Source organism: Eptatretus burgeri, chromosome 4 (assembly GCF_056783735.1).
Source record: "Eptatretus burgeri isolate ZD-2024b chromosome 4, Ebu_testis_v1, whole genome shotgun sequence".
In the NCBI taxonomy this organism is placed as follows: Eukaryota; Metazoa; Chordata; class Myxini; order Myxiniformes; family Myxinidae; genus Eptatretus; species Eptatretus burgeri.
Window position 1 is genome coordinate 112,381,411 of NC_140964.1, and position 15,809 is coordinate 112,397,219.

Consider the following 15,809-nt stretch of genomic DNA (forward strand, 5'->3'; position numbering starts at 1 on the left):
TGCTCGCTGACGTCATCATGCTCCTCTACTCTGTGGCTGAGATACGAGTTGATCGACACTGAAATAAAGCGAATTCGACCTGAAATTCACCTTTCGATTTTCGATGCCCCTAATTTGATTTTGCTTCTGTCGACCTCTGGCAGAGATGACCGGCACTCCCGCTCGGGGGTATTTTTATATATCAATTCCCCTAAACGCTGCCAATATGCCATTATATGGTAGTTGTAAGTTAGAAACACGTTCATTTAGTTATTTGGTCATCTGGAAGACGTCAATCAAATACATCTACATACGTCAATGTGTGTTGGAAATACGTAAGGAATTGGTTCAAACCACGTTACTCATAAGTTAGAAATAACTTTCGTGTACGCTGGACATTAGCTCGACGTGTTTCGACTTATGAGTAGCTTACAAGTAACTTTTGTCGACGTGTGCCAACGTTTGCATATCTTGCGTACAACATATTCCCATCGCATGCGGAACTTGCGAGGCATACGGCAACTATGTCGTAAAATTTTTAACACGTTTAAAATTACAAGACGTACTCCACTTACGACGACGTATGATAGCGTACTTTAGTGTTCTATTCACGTATACCAAACTTACCCATACCGTATTCGACGTGCGCCAGCATTTTTGATGCATTTTTCAGAGGTCGGCATACACTGGCAAGATCGCCAAGGTGTGACTGCGATGTTGCCACTTCCATTTCTCCGGCGGTTATGATTTGAATCGTGTGCTGCAGCCTTTTAATAGGCTACGCCACGTGATCGTCGGCCATACGTGCAGCGCGCTATGCATAAGTTAGACTATCGTTGGGCATAGGTTGTGAATGCCGACAACAGGCTAAGCATTCGTTGGTATAAGTTATCTATAAGACAACGAAACGTTCTGTGTCCGTTACTAATATGTTATGCATACGACCAACTCGTTATGAATACGTCCGAATCTTTAAAAAAAACATCAAAAGTTCAACGTAAGCCAGCGTTTTACATACATTTTGATACCTTGCCATTGCTGGCTAAAACGTCAAGGTGCGACTGGGCCTTTAGCTTCGCTGGGACTTTATTCCCAACAATCTGTTCCTTTTAGCCGGTACGTCCTTGGCAGTGTCGCTCGGCTGCATCCAATCCGGTAAAGTGATCCGGTCCGGTTGAGTGATCCGGTTCAGACAAGGCGTACCGAGGGCGTGTTCCCTGATAATTAAATCACGTGGTTATTTTTAGGTAACTGGATTAACTAGATGTAGGACCCGAAGTCACATGGTTGAGTTATTGGTGTCCATGGTTGGTTAAGCGACCCACCGCATCACGGAATTATCTGTATGCAACGGCCTACAATTCCGGGGTGGCTGGTGGGAGCCGAGATAGCCCCCCCCCCAGTGGTCTTCTCACCCAACCCCTGGCCCGCAACAATATATATGTATGTAAATCATTGTGTTGAAATTACGTTTGTTGAATGATCTTTGTGAGATTTGTTACAAGCTTGTTTACTTTAGCCACTCCCTTTATTGACAAAGGTAAGACCATTAATTAATGTCGTATATGGCCATAGGTTGTTTGCATTTTTGTTTCGTATGTTAAATTGGTTGGTCTGAAATGTATTTGTATTATTTGCTGCAAAAAAATAAGAAAGAAAAATCGTCATATAGTTGATTCAAAGGCACATTTCCAAGATGTACGACATTTGTGGCTCGGTGAAACATTTTAACTTCGCATGGTTTTGATTTTGATTAAAGTTGTGTAACGGAGAAAAGTGAAATTTGCAAGTCCGTGCTTGTCACATTGTTGCGTAGCTGAGTGACTTCAAAAGTGACGAGCCTCCTATGTGGAAGAAATGTGACATGACCCTCAAAGTGACCCGGCAGTTGAGTAGAGGGAACCTTGCTGTTTTCCTTTGATGGTGGTTCTGGTCTGCGCTATGGTTGCCAACTGATGGTTGTTTATTCGTGTAATATCCTTTTAAATGCTGAGCATCAAGCAAGGAAGCAGCACGTTCCATTTTAAACGTCTTGTTGGTATGACTCGGCTGGGGTTTGATCCACCAACCTCCCAGATTCAGAACGGACTTTCTAACCTTTAAGCCATGGAGTCTGGTTGGTTTGTTGAACTGGTTGGCATTGTTTTTACTTTTTCGACCATCACTTTTACTCCACAGCATATATGACATTTGAAAACTCTGACCATTCACTTTATGCTACTTTACTGGATGGTACATTTGGTTTGGCAAGAGTCGGAGCTTCTGTAAACTCGTGATGACAACGGATGTATGAACTTGATAAAAGATTTGTCAACCTGCAAAAATGATGAGCTGATTGACTGAAGGAGAAAGAGATCAAGTCATTATGGAGGATTGCAATGGATAGACATCTCCACAGTGCATAGGCAAGATAGAAGCCTGTTACAAATGATGGGGGTTCAATATAATAATGTACCATGTGATTTATTGTTGTGGTACGTAAGTATGTCAACTTATAGAAATTTCTTTGTGTGTGTATGCGCTCCACATTCGTACAACTTTATCAAAAAACTATGAAGAGCCTGATAAAAGCAGGCAGTTGTGACAGTCCATCTATTCCAAAGGTTCGCAATCGGTTGAGGGGAGGGGGTGTTGTAATGGTCTTTTAGGTTCTGGAGCCAGGAATTTGGAGGATAAATGCATGGGAGGAGGAGGAGCAGGAGGAGGAAGAGTCAAATGAGAAGACTACCTTTCTTTGAGAAGTCATCTGTAAGACTGATGTGGTCTCTGTCATAATTTATGGAGTGTTAATCATGTCTCCTATTTCACCACACCATTGTGCTGTTGAGGTAAATGCTCAAACTCATGGCTGCCAACAAAACAAGCCTCAATGCATCCAGCTTAGACATTTTGCGTTACACTCCTTTACACCAAGCAGGACAAGGTCACACCTTCAGATTGTCTAAAGCTAAAAGGGGCTGTCTTCAGCCAGCTGCTTTGCTATAAATAAAGAACCCACCACTGAGGTTGCTTGTAATGTTAACGGTGAATTCTGAGCTGGGTACGTTTGAACTTGAGCCAGGGACATCCGAGTTCAACCACCCAGAGCCATTCCTGTGATTGATTTGTCCTGCAATGGTAGCAATTGAATTGTGCAAGTCTATGCTCTACATGCAGCTTTTACTGCCGTATTGTGACTCGTGAAGGCAGTGAGTTGGCACTCCTGTGTAGGGTTAAGGGACACCAACCAGCAGCAAACACTTTGCCAGAGAAACCATGAGCTGTGTCTCACCACTCCTTCACACCATTTCAGCCAATTCTGTCTGGTCTAAAGCTTCACAAATTGCCAGTTTGATTTTGATGAAAGAGATAACAGAACAGAGCACCCAGCATTATTCTTTGTTGTCCATTTGTCCAGATCTGTATCCTCACAGACTTTTAATATCCATGTTTCTCTGTGCAGAGGTTCTATTTTTGATTATCCCCACGCTTTAAAAAAAAAATAGGGCGATATTGTAATTGGCTCTGTCTGTTTGTGTCTGTCCATCTGTTGTGCTATCTCCTCCAAAATGGTTGTATAGCAATTCACCAAACTTGGTAGTTATGATCATCACGTAGCAAGAAGGTGCGAGAGCAGTATCATTTTTGGCCCCGTCCCCTGGGGTGGGGTCAAAATATCAGGTACCAAAAAATATGCAATTACGGGCATATTATTTCACAGTTTTTAATGTCACTTTGTATGTGCAATCACCATGGGGGACTACATGAAAGATGCAATTTTTGGGGGGATTTGACCCCTGTTTCATGCCCCAGGTGGGTGGGGACCTAGGGTTGCTGGGGTCAAAACAATATATTTTTTTCACTTCACTTTTGATATTGGGTCAATCCTCATGTAACTTTTTGTTGCACTTTCAACTTTGCTTGAGGTGGAAAGCGTGGGGATTTGCCAGTGCCATCGACTTTGCTCCAGTAATTTATTACATTGGCGTGAAGGATATATAATCTATAAGCGGGGTAGACTTGTGTAAGCATGCGAGCTGTGTTTCCCTATTGTCTCGGGTCGCTCACCTGCATTTGATTTTCATTTATTATTTTCATTTATTTATATTTTAATTTACGGACGCTTTCTCACGGTTCTGTGATTTTTCCTGGTGTATCAGCTTCAATATCCATTGGCACACAAAATTTCAGCTTTCTACGTTACCCGGAAGGTACCGCTCTTTAATATCAGTCAGTGAGTGGTTAGAAAGACCTTTATATTGTTCCGGTTGTGGGGGTATATGGAGGAATTTAATAGGGAAGTTTGCATTGAATAGAGTAGGTTGGTCCGTGGAGGAGGTATCTTGATGTAATTAAGTAGGAAAACTGTGAGCTCAAGTGTTACGTGTCACCACACGAGGGGGGGTGGGGGGGGGAGGTGTTGTGTTAATTTGCTCGGCTTTAAGAATAAGCTTCCCTCGTATGTAATTGCCCCCCCCTGTGACTTTTCCCTATGTCTTTATAACCAAAAGCATGATAAGAAGGAAGAAATCAGAAAAATTGCAAACCCTCGACAGGACTTCTTTTAAGTGGTGTATTTTTATAGGTTTAAGGATAAATCCAATATGGCTGCCAAACCATATGAACTATGACATCATATATGTGACCCTTTTGTTCCTCATGGATAGGCAATCATACCTGTAAAGTTTTGCCTCGATCTTTTCAGCCATTTCGGAGAAGAAGATTTTTGAAGGTTATGAAATGTGTGTGTCTGCGCGTGTGTGTGTTTATTTCTTTTTAAATATATTTGGCTGCCAAATCACGTGACCGATAATGTCATCAAAAAATTTTTGTCGACCATTTTATCCCCAGATGACCCTCAAAATGTTTTATACTGATTGGATGTAGCATTCTACATATGGAATTATGACATAAGTTCGAATTGCGAACATACCCTGTGGGAGTTCATTCGTACAACTCTCAGGTGAGCGATAGCATGGACGAGATAGTTTTGAAATTTGGTAAGATTTTTATCGCATCAGAAAAAGAAACCACAACACTTCACAAGAGTAAGGCGAGTTTCATATCGTCATTTGCGACTTAATTTTGTGTTGGGCATCGCCCAGCGCATTTAATTTTAATTTTTTTTATAACAATTTTAAGAAAATGGGCCGTTTCTCGGCCCAAAGGGCCATAATCTCACTTTGGGCTCAGTCAATGCCTGCAGAGTGACCTCAAGAATATACCTGTCAAATTTGGTCCGGTTTCTTTCACGAATAATCGAGAAATAGCAATATTAAGAAAATGGGCTGAAAGGGCCGTTTCTCGGCCCAACGAGCCGGAATCGCGGTTTGGGCTCTGCTAATACCTGGAGAATGGCCTCCAGAATATACCTGTCAAGTTTGGTTCGGTTCTGTTCACTAATAACCGAGAAATAACAATTTTAAGAAAATGGGCCAAAATGGGCCGTTTCTCGGCCCGAAGGGCTGCAATTGCACTTTGGGCTCAGTTAATGCCTGCGCATATGTGTCCAGTATATGCTTGTCAATTTTCAACGAATTATGTTCATGAATAATGGAGAAATTAGACGTTCAAATGAACTGCACACAAGAAGAGAGAACGCGAGTGGCGCTTAGACCCCGTGAGGTGGAAGACCCCACGGGGTAAAAATACCACACTCATTCCGCATGAGTAATTGCTGTGTGCCACATGTACACCCATGGATTGAGAAGCATTTTTGTGAAGTTTCCCCTAGATTTGTCCAGCCGTTCTGGAGAAATTTTTTTTCAAGTATTAGGGTAATTCCAATGTGGCTGCCAAACCATGTGACAATGACATCATATATGTGAATCATTTGTTCCTCATGGACAGGCGGTGATACGTGTATAGTTTCGCCTCAATATGTTTAGCCACTTCAGAGTAGGTTTTTGAATGTTTTTTTAACAATATGGCTGCTGAATCACATGACCGATGATGTCATTAAAAAAATTTCTGTGGACCATTTTATCCTGAGATGACCCTCAAAAATATTCATTCTGATCAGACGTGGCGTTCTACATATGCAATTATGACGTCATGACGAGGGGACATATGACGTCTTTAAAAATCGCCCTCATTCCACATGAGTACTTGCTATGTGCCAAGTTTCAATTTTTTCCTTGTTGCAGTTTCAAAGATACAGAGGTCCAAAATTTTTCTGTTTTTCAAATATGGTTGCCACACCACATGACCCATGATATCATAATTATAATTAAAACACTCTACATGAGTAGTCGCACCAATGATGAAAATTTCTTCTCAATCCGACAAGCGGTTGCAGAGAAAAACACGGAAGTTCTGTGCAGACAAACAAATAGACAGACAGACACAGACAGACAAACAAACGGACCCAAATGCAATGCCCTCTCCAAATTCTTCGGTGAGGGTAACAAGCAAATGTGCCAAGCAGGCAGAAGCCCTGCCTCCAAGGGTGACGGTGGGCGAAGTCATGCCCCCGAGGCTGATGATTGATGGGCGTGACGTCAGAAGCTAACCGAGCAGGCAGAAGCCCCGCCTTCAAGGGTTCTGTGTGAGCAGACCGTGGCCCGGAGGCGGCGGATTGATGGGTGTGACGTGAGGTGCCTAAGGAGGAAGAGGGCGTAGGAGGAATCGGACTGAATAGGACGAGAGATCGGCAGAGCGCACGCAAGAGGCGGGAGTTCATGGTGAGCGCACACACGAGGAGGACAGCACAATCCTTGTATTCGTGTTGAGGTGATTTGGCTCGCGTGGTGAAGCAAGACGCTGGCCTTTGGTTCTTGGTTGGGTCGGTGAGGATGATCGACACACGATGCAGCTGCACTGGTTCTCTGAGCCTTGGTGTGGAATGCCACTCACGGATTGCCTTGCGTATGTTTGTCCCACTACGAGAGAAGCAATGAGGTACCATTTTGCGTGTTCTCTGCACGTGCTGGTGGAAGTGCCTCGACTCCAAATTCCACAAAGACCAGCTCGAGGCCAACCTAAGTACAAAATAAAGGAGGGGTTTTCTTTTTGCTTTGTTTTCCCTTTGTATTTAAGTCTGTGTGAAGAGGTGCCTCGGCTTTAGGATTCATTTATTTCATGTTCTCATCATTACCTTTTGAATTATTGTCGTTTGTAAATATTTGTTTATAATCATTAAATGTGTTCATTTTAAGAAACTGTATCCGTGTATTTGTAGTGGGGTTCAAGTTTAAACCCCCTTATGCTGTTCCCCCCATGCCCCACCCCTCCAACACTGCACCCCATGCCCTTCGAGCACGTGTGATCACTGATCATCTCCGAGGATCAACGTGTTAACCTATTAATTTATTAACCTCCAACGCGTTAACCTCCTATTAATAAGGAACCGCTCGACCGTCCCAGTGGCTGGCAGTGTTAACCGCCCGTCACCACAATTTGGGTCGGGAGGAGGGGAGGGGGGGATTAACCTGGGCTGCCATCCCCGCGACAAGATATTAGATGTTTGCCTGCATAACCATTTGATTTGTGTCAATTGTGGAAGTAAACTTTATAAGTGTTATGACTGATTAATGGAAATTGCGGTTGTAAATCCGGGTTGTGTAATTGGTAAATAATTGTAAACATTCTGGCTCGGTGCTTCTGTGCTTGTCCATTGTGTCAATTTGAACTTTTGGAAAGTAAATTATTGCTCACACTTGCAAGAAGACCTCTGCAATGGACATCCATTGATGATGCTTGTGATGGTTCACAGTGATGCAGTCTTTCAGACCATCAGTACTATATACAACATACCATTCCCTCAGGAAAGTAAAATTGGACATTTATGGTCCTGTTGAAACCACAATTTACAACAGGCTTCAACCCAGCCTCCTTCTTTTCCAGGTACACCACTGTTTTTTTACTTTTCTGCAGTGCTGTACTGTGTTCAAGTGTGCATGTGTTGTACCATAGTTCAATTTCTTTCACATCATTGGTAAATTGACGTGTTAAATGAGTGTGCTTGTGACTGCGCTGACTCGTACTGAAAAAACATGCGCTTATAAAGTACTAGCAGGGGTACCTGGCGTTGCCGGACACCGTTGGGTCCCTCTTCCCACCCTACCCCTTCCTCCTCCCACCCTACCCCTTCCTCCTCCCACCCTACTCCTTCCTCCTCCCACCCTACTCCTTCCTCCTCCCACCCTACCCCTTCCTCCTCCCACGCTACGCCTTCCTCCTCCCACCCTACCCCTTCCTCCTCCCACCCTACCCCTTCCTCCTCCCACCCTACCCCTTCCTCCTCCCACCCTACCCCTTCCTCCTCCCACCCTACCCCTTCCTCCTCCCACCCTACCCCTTCCTCCTCCCACCCTACCCCTTCCTCCTCCCACCCTACCCCTTCCTCCTCCCACCCTACCCCTTCCTCCTCCCACCCTACCCCTTCCTCCTCCCACCCTACCCTTTCCCTTGCCTCCTCCCACCCACCCTTTCCCCTGCCTCCTCCCACCCACCCTTTCCCCTGCCTCCTCCCACCCACCCTTTCCCCTGCCTCCTCCCACCCACCCTTTCCCCTGCCTCCTCCCACCCACCCTTTCCCCTGCCTCCTCCCACCCACCCTTTCCCCTGCCTCCTCCCACCCACCCTTTCCCCTGCCTCCTCCCACCCACCCTTTCCCCTGCCTCCTCCCACCCACCCTTTCCCCTGCCTCCTCCCACCCACCCTTTCCCCTGCCTCCTCCCACCCACCCCTTCCCCTGCCTCCTCCCACCCACCCCTTCCCCTGCCTCCTCCCACCCATCCCTTGAGGGATGAATTGGTCGATATGGCTGGAATTTCTCTCTATCGAGTGCAGCCTGTGGCTGCTGGTTGCATCATTGGTTGGGATGCGGCTATGCCGCTGATGCAGTGTCCCCCTTACCAGTACACTGGTACTCATTTTGCCGACCTCGGAAGGATGACAGGCTGAGTCAACCTCCTGGTGTATTTTAATTCAGCGGCCCAACGGGGCTTGAACTCAGGACCCTAGGATCCCAAGCCGCCACCCTAACCACTACGCCAACACCAGGCTTCATGGCTGGAATAATGATGCCTTAAGATGTTTATCCTCATCGCCCTGTCACGAATCTGGGGTGTGTTCAGTTCCCAAGTTTCTTGGAGAGTGCTCGCCAAGTGGCTTAAGCACTCAAGCAAGCGCTCCATTGGAAACCGTTGATGAGGAACGGCTGGCTTGGCAAGCGCTAGCTAGCTGCTTGGTAACTACACACCACTGGACATCTTAACAGCATACAGCACGTTTTCATTGTCATGAAAACATTCCTTGTTCAGACATACACATCCACCCACAGTCTGCAGATACAAACTCAGCTTTATATGTTAGATTAGGCAACAGTGAGACACTTCGCACAAAACTGCCATGTTTGCATATGTCCTACTCTTGTTGCTTGCAAAATCGAAGATTTTTCAAGTACATTGGTTAGTCGATTTTGTTATTTTGTCTGTCTGTCTGTCTGTCTGTCTGTCTGTCTTTCTGTTGATCACCTACAGGTCACAATTTTACACCAATCTTCATGAAACTTCACATGGTAGAATTTGTCATAAGGAAGAAGCCTATTGTTTTTGAGGTCAAAAGGTTGATCACCTTTTGGTCAAAGATCAACAACTCAGGTGAGATTTCTGAAATCCTCAATTTTCATTCGATTGACTTGAAATTTGAAGAGGATTTATATTTCAGGTTACTGAAATCAACTAGCCAATTATCTTTTGAGGTCAACATGGACCAAAAGGTCAACATAGGCCAAAGGTCAACAACTAATGTGGTATTTTTAAAATCCTCAATGTTCATCTGATAACTTAAAATTTGAAGAAGATTCATATTTCAGGTCACTGAATTCAACCACCAATTATTTTTGAGGTCAAAATCGACCAAAAGGTCAAGATAGGTCCAAGGTCAACAATGAAGGTGGTATTTCTAAAATCCTCAATTTTCATCCCATTAACTTGAAATTTAAAGGGGATTTTCAAATCAGGTCACTGAATTCAACCACCAATTATTTTTGAGGTCCACATGGGCCAAAATGTCCACATAGGCCAAAAGGTCAACATGGATCAAATTTCTAAAATTGTCATTTTTCATCCAATTCACTTAAAATTTGAAGAGGAGTTGCATATTTGGTTATTGAATTCAACCACCAATTATTTTCGAAGGCAAATTCGTTTTTTGAATTTTGCAAGTATTGTGCTCAGCATGACGTCGTCGTCTTGTTCTGTCTGTTTGGCCATCCACACAGAACTTTCGTGTTTTTTTTCTCCACAACCGCTTGTCAGATTGTTTTTTTATGATGTCATAGGTGCCTTTGTTATGATGTTATAATTGCATATGTAGAACGTTACATCCATTCAGTGTGAAAAATTTTGAGGGTCATCTCGGGATAAAATGGTCCACAAAAAATTTTTTTGATGACATCATTGGTCACGCGATTTTGCAGCCATATTGTTTTTTGTTTTTTTAAACCTTCAAAAATCTTCTAATCTGCAATGGTTGAACAGATTGAGGTGAAACTTTACACATATGACCGCCAATCCACGAGGAGCAAAAGGTTCATACACGTGATGTCATAGTTCACATGGTTTGGAAGTAATATTGGAATTACCCTGAAACATAAAAACCATCTTCTCCAGAACAGCGAGACAGATAGAGGGGAAACTTCACAATTATAATCTAGTAGTGATGGGGAATACATGTTTTATATTTCAACTTGATCGTACATATCGTCTGGAAGTCAGAATTATTACTAACGAAATCTAAAGATTTCGTAAGTATATTGATGACTTCTGTCCCCTTTTTGTGTGTTTGTTTGTTTGTTTGTGTGTGTGTTTGTTTGTAGGCACGATAACTCGAGAATGGAAGAAGCTACCAATGTCAAATTACACCACTTGATTCAGGAGGGTGATGGCGAGCGCTGATTAGATTTTGGTCAAAATCGGTCAAAGGTCAAGGTCACAGTGAGGTCAAACATAATTCCGTAAATTCATGTGGAGAAATGGAGTGTTTTTGCTTCGCTCGACGTTACGATTTCTTTTTAATTTCGATTTTAATTTTGTCTTCGGTTTTTGCGATCGCTTTGGATGCTTAACACTCGGTTGTCGAAATTCTGGTAAAAATCGGATGTTTTGGAGACGTTTTAATATTGTATAAAAAATATTTCATTCGCCGCGTCACGGCTCGTCAGGTGGTGCAACGCGCTCGAGCAGAAACGGCGTTGAGTCACGTAAAGGTTTTGCATGTGCGCGCTGAAGGTGTTTTCGATAAAGATAGTGTTTAAAAGTCATTTTTTATCCCAATAAAGGTTATCGTCGCATGCCTGACTCGCTAAGCCGTCAGATTATGTAAAGATTGTTGGTGGATGGCCGAATATTACGGTTTTGTGACTGTTAAAATAATATTAAATAATTGCATGGAGAAATTGAGATTTTTGCTTCAGTTGACGTTACGAGTTCGTTTTAACTCAGATCGCAATTCTGTTTTCACTTTTGGTAACGGTTAAGTATGCTTAACACTCAGTCGTCGAAATTCTGGTAAAAATCAGATGTTTTATGAGATTTATGTCGGGTGTCGTATCTGAGGCTTAACTGAAGATTATGCTAATGAGGGTGATTGTAACACACGGCATTACGCGCTCGTTTTAACGTCAATTTCAATCCTGCTTTCACTTTTGGTAACCGGTAAGTATGCTTAATACTCGGTTGTTGAAATTCTGGTAAAATCGGATGTTTTATGAGATTTATGTCGGGTGTCATCTCTGAGGCTTAACTGAAGATTATGCTAATGAGAGGGATTGTAACACACGGCATTACGTGCTCGTTTTAAAGTCAATTTAAATCCTGTCTTCAATTTTGGTAACGGTTAAGTATGCTTAACACTCGGTTGTCGAAATTCTGGTAAAAATCGGATGTTTTATGAGAGGTTTTGAACGGAATCATCATAGAAACTTCTGGTTTGTGTCGCTCCCTTCTCGAGAGACAGCTTTTATTAGACAAGGTCAGAGGTCAAGTTGACGATTTCGTAAATACCAGTCTATGACTGCTTGTTTCTTTTTTGGATCTGGTTTTATAAATTTTTTTAAAATAATGCTCACTTGGCTTGCCTGAATGGGTTTGAAGGCAGAGGAGTAACAACTGAAATGGGAATCCTATCCTGGTTCCTCTTGATGACTTCATCTTTGCTTTTTGCCTGGTTGGGTTCCTTCTGATTTCTCCAATTCAGGAATGTACCTATTTGGTCTTCCATTTGGTTTGAATTGAATTCATTTTAATCCCATTCTAAATTCAATTGAATAATAATAACACCTTGGGTCAGGGTCAGGTGTTCAATCAAAGTTGGATGTCTTGGTACCCAGTCATCACTGCCAGCAGTTCTAATTATGTCTATTATTAATTATGTAACACACCAGTACACAAACACCACACAAAATACACTACATAAAGCAAGTCCTGGTGAGGGTCTGAAATCTCTGATTGCTCTTTTTCTTGTTTGAGTTGTAATCAAAATGTTACTTTTTCCCCCTCAAAACGGTATTCTAATTTAATGATAGAAGATGTGTTGTTCAGTCTTCAAATGTACATGAGGCCTTGAAAACATTCTGAGCTATGTTGAGAGAAAAAGTTGGTGACGATTTCTGGATGGTTGGAGGGTGTGGCCATAGAATGGGTGGTGCTTATGACCCACAGACACAAGCTCAACTTAATATATTAAATTGTCAAGTTGTGGTTTGGGTTAAAGTTGGTGCTGACATTGGTGTGAAATGGTTCGCCTTGTGCTCAGCACTGCATTTGTGCTGAGGTTATGTTTCGAGTGATGGTTTAACATGGAGTTTTTAGGGTTAGGGCTCGTCCTGGCTTTGGTGAGAGTTTACTTTTGGGGTATGGTACACGTCTGGTCAGGTGAGGATTGGATTATATTTGAGGTTATAGTTAAGGATTTGTGTCTGGGTTTGGTTATGCCAGTGGAAAGTAATGTGATTATACATGGTCATTGCATAACTTTGGAACTGACAAACAAACCTGCAAAAGATAGGTATCCTTTTGTCTGGCACTCCAAAACAAGTGATAATGCACTGATTGGCCGATTAAGTCGACTGGATCACACATGCATGAAAATGTAGTGAACGCTTGGTTTGTCACACAGTGGAGTTATGAATGAATGCTCAAATAAAAAATGTGTAAGATGGCGCACAGAATGGATTGAAAATTTCACGTTTTTCATCATTTTCTGTTACATGAGTTCAATCAAAATCACAACTATGCATTGCTGAAACGTATGGTAGAAATACAGTCGTGGCCAAAAATAAGTTGACATTGACGAAAGTATTTGGTCTCCACAATTCTTTATTTCACTGTTAATATCATAGAACCTTTTTTTTTAATTCAGAACTTAATATATCCTTTTTAATCAGAAAATAAAAAGAAATGGCATTGACAAAATTATTGACACCCTGCACTTAATATTTGGTAGCACAGCCTTTGGACAAAATACCTGGAGTGAAGCGCTTCCTGTCGCCATGAATGAGCTTCCTACACCTTTTAACTGGCAGTTTGTTCCACTATTCTTGTGCAAACTGCTCCAGTTCTCCCAGATTTGAAGGGTGCCTTCTCCCAACTGCTGTTTTCAGATCTCCCCACAGGTGTTCAATGGGATTTAGATCTGGACTCATTGCTGGCTACTTCACAACAGCCCAGCGTTTTGTCTTGAACCATCCTTTGGTGCTTTGTGAAGTATATTTGGGGTCATTGTCCTGCTGTAAGACCCATGACCTTCAACAGAGACCCAGCTTTCTGACACTGGGTTGAACATTGTGCTCCAAAATGCCTTGGTAATCTGATTTCATGATGTCATGCACACATTCAAGGCACCAAGTTCTAGAGGTAGCACAGCAACCCCAAAACATCACTGAACCTCCTCCATGTTTGACTGTAGGGAAGGTGTTCTTTTCTTTGAAGGCTTCATTTTGTTTCTGTAAACAGAGATGATGTGCTTTACCAAAAAGCTCTAATTTGGTCTCATCTGTCCACATGACATTCTCCCAGAAGGATTTTCGCTTGTTCAGGTGTGTTTTGGCAAACTCGTCAGGCTTTCTTCTCTCTCTATCTCTGTCTCGATGTCTGTCTCTTTCTGGCAGCGGCAGATGGTGCGAGTTGAAACTGTCATACCTTGTGTCTGAAGATCAGCTTGAATCTGTTTGGGAGTTGATCGAGGTGCTTTCTCCACCATTTGAACAATCCTTCGCTGCAATCTTCGATCAAGTTTTCTCTTGCGGCCACGTCCAGGGAGATTGGCTACAGTGCTATGGGCCTTAAACTTCGTGATAACATTGCGTATGTTGAAGAAAGAAACATCAAGGTCTCTGGAGATGGACTTGTAGCCTTGAGATTGTCCATGCTTGGGTACTATCTTGTGTCTGACCTCCTCAGACATTTCTCTGGTTTTCTTTCTTTTCTCCATTTAAACTGGTTGAATGAGGAATTTTTATATTGCAGGCACCTGGAACTCACCACAGTTGAGTTCAAGTCCAAAGTAAGGGAGAATCACCTGCTTGAAATCTAATTATTTCAAACAACTTCAAAGAGGTGCCAATAGTATTTTCTGGGTCATGTTAGGATTTATCTGTGGAATATACAAAGATTTAGGAAAATTTTCCGCTTTTTTTGTTTTGTTCCACTGCAAACCAAAGAAAAACATTTCTGGTTTCCAAAAGATTTTTTAATTTCAACAATTTTCTGAAAGAAATGGTGCATAATTTGAAAAAAGTGCAAGGGTGCCAATATGTTTGGCCAAGACTGTATCTTTGGTAATTAGGTTGTGAATGGTTATATATTGATCATTGTGATAAATATATATGCATAGCATGAGTTATCTTGCTTTTTGGGTTTTTTTTGTTTGTTTGTTTTTTTAATAACGTGTCATGTATTTAATTTGCCATGTTAGGTTTTTGCCTTGTGGATTTGTTTGTTTGTTTTTTTATAATAACGTGTCATATATTTAATTTGCCATGTGGAAGATATTTTCTTCATTTCTATTGATGAAATCTGACAGGTGCTGATGATATTCTTGTTTGTTTTAATCTTTTGCAGTTTCTTTCAGTTTCGATTGATTACAGCAAGTTGAAGAAAGATGGACCTGATTTCTGAAGATGCTTGTTTTGCTGTATTGTGCCGTCAGAGGAATAAAGTTGATTTTTCTTGCTTGTGATCAATAAATTTTCTCCTGCACACTCCTACCCATTGTCTGTTTGCATAATTACAATTGAAAGCCCAGCCTATGCTCATTTTACTGAGCTCCAGCATGTATCACAGCCGGTTGAGAAATGTTTGAGGTTAGCACCAATCCTGGAGAGGGTCGCCACCCTGATGCAGGATACTCGAATGAAGATTTGGCAGGAGTTCGTACTTTTTCGGATATCGATAACTCGCTCACTCTCCATGAAAGACTTGGATCTTCAGTGTGCACCAACGACCAGTCCTGGCAAACGGGTACTCTGGCTTGATGTCCTTTCGATGGATGACATACACATATCATCATTCTCTACCAGGTTAACAGCTGAGGTGAGCACAGGCTATCCTGCGAGTTCCAGTTGTTTTCTTGCAGGAAATGCAAGTATTGGTTAAAGACAACTTATTATAAAATAATTAATGAATTTAAATTGGAATGCAAAATATGTTTTATAAAATTACTCGATCTGATCATTCGCAAATACAGCATCAATAAACTAATTCAGAGCCATGTGATGCATGCCTCTTTCCATCCAGAAATGTTGGTTGGCAACCCTTCATTGTGTGTTTATTGGTGATAATCTGTGGTGGCAGATTGACAACTTGGAATCATTTGACCAAGATGGTGGTGCCATCGTGTTGTTC

General features: G+C 42.3%; 1 protein-coding gene across 3 annotated transcripts in view; it reads left to right on the plus strand.

Moving 5' to 3' along the window:
• LOC147028907 (cytochrome c oxidase subunit FA4-like) overlaps positions 1-15,172 on the plus strand; it is a 164,688-nt gene extending 149,516 nt beyond the window's left edge. For all 3 annotated transcript variants that reach the window (XM_085879739.1, XM_085879742.1, XM_085879741.1), the window contains one exon: positions 15,027-15,172. In XM_085879739.1, coding sequence (XP_085735865.1) covers positions 15,027-15,083 — 57 coding nt within the window. In that variant the 3' untranslated portion in view covers positions 15,084-15,172. The remainder of the gene's footprint in view (positions 1-15,026) is intronic.
• The last annotated feature ends 637 nt before the right edge of the window (positions 15,173-15,809 follow it).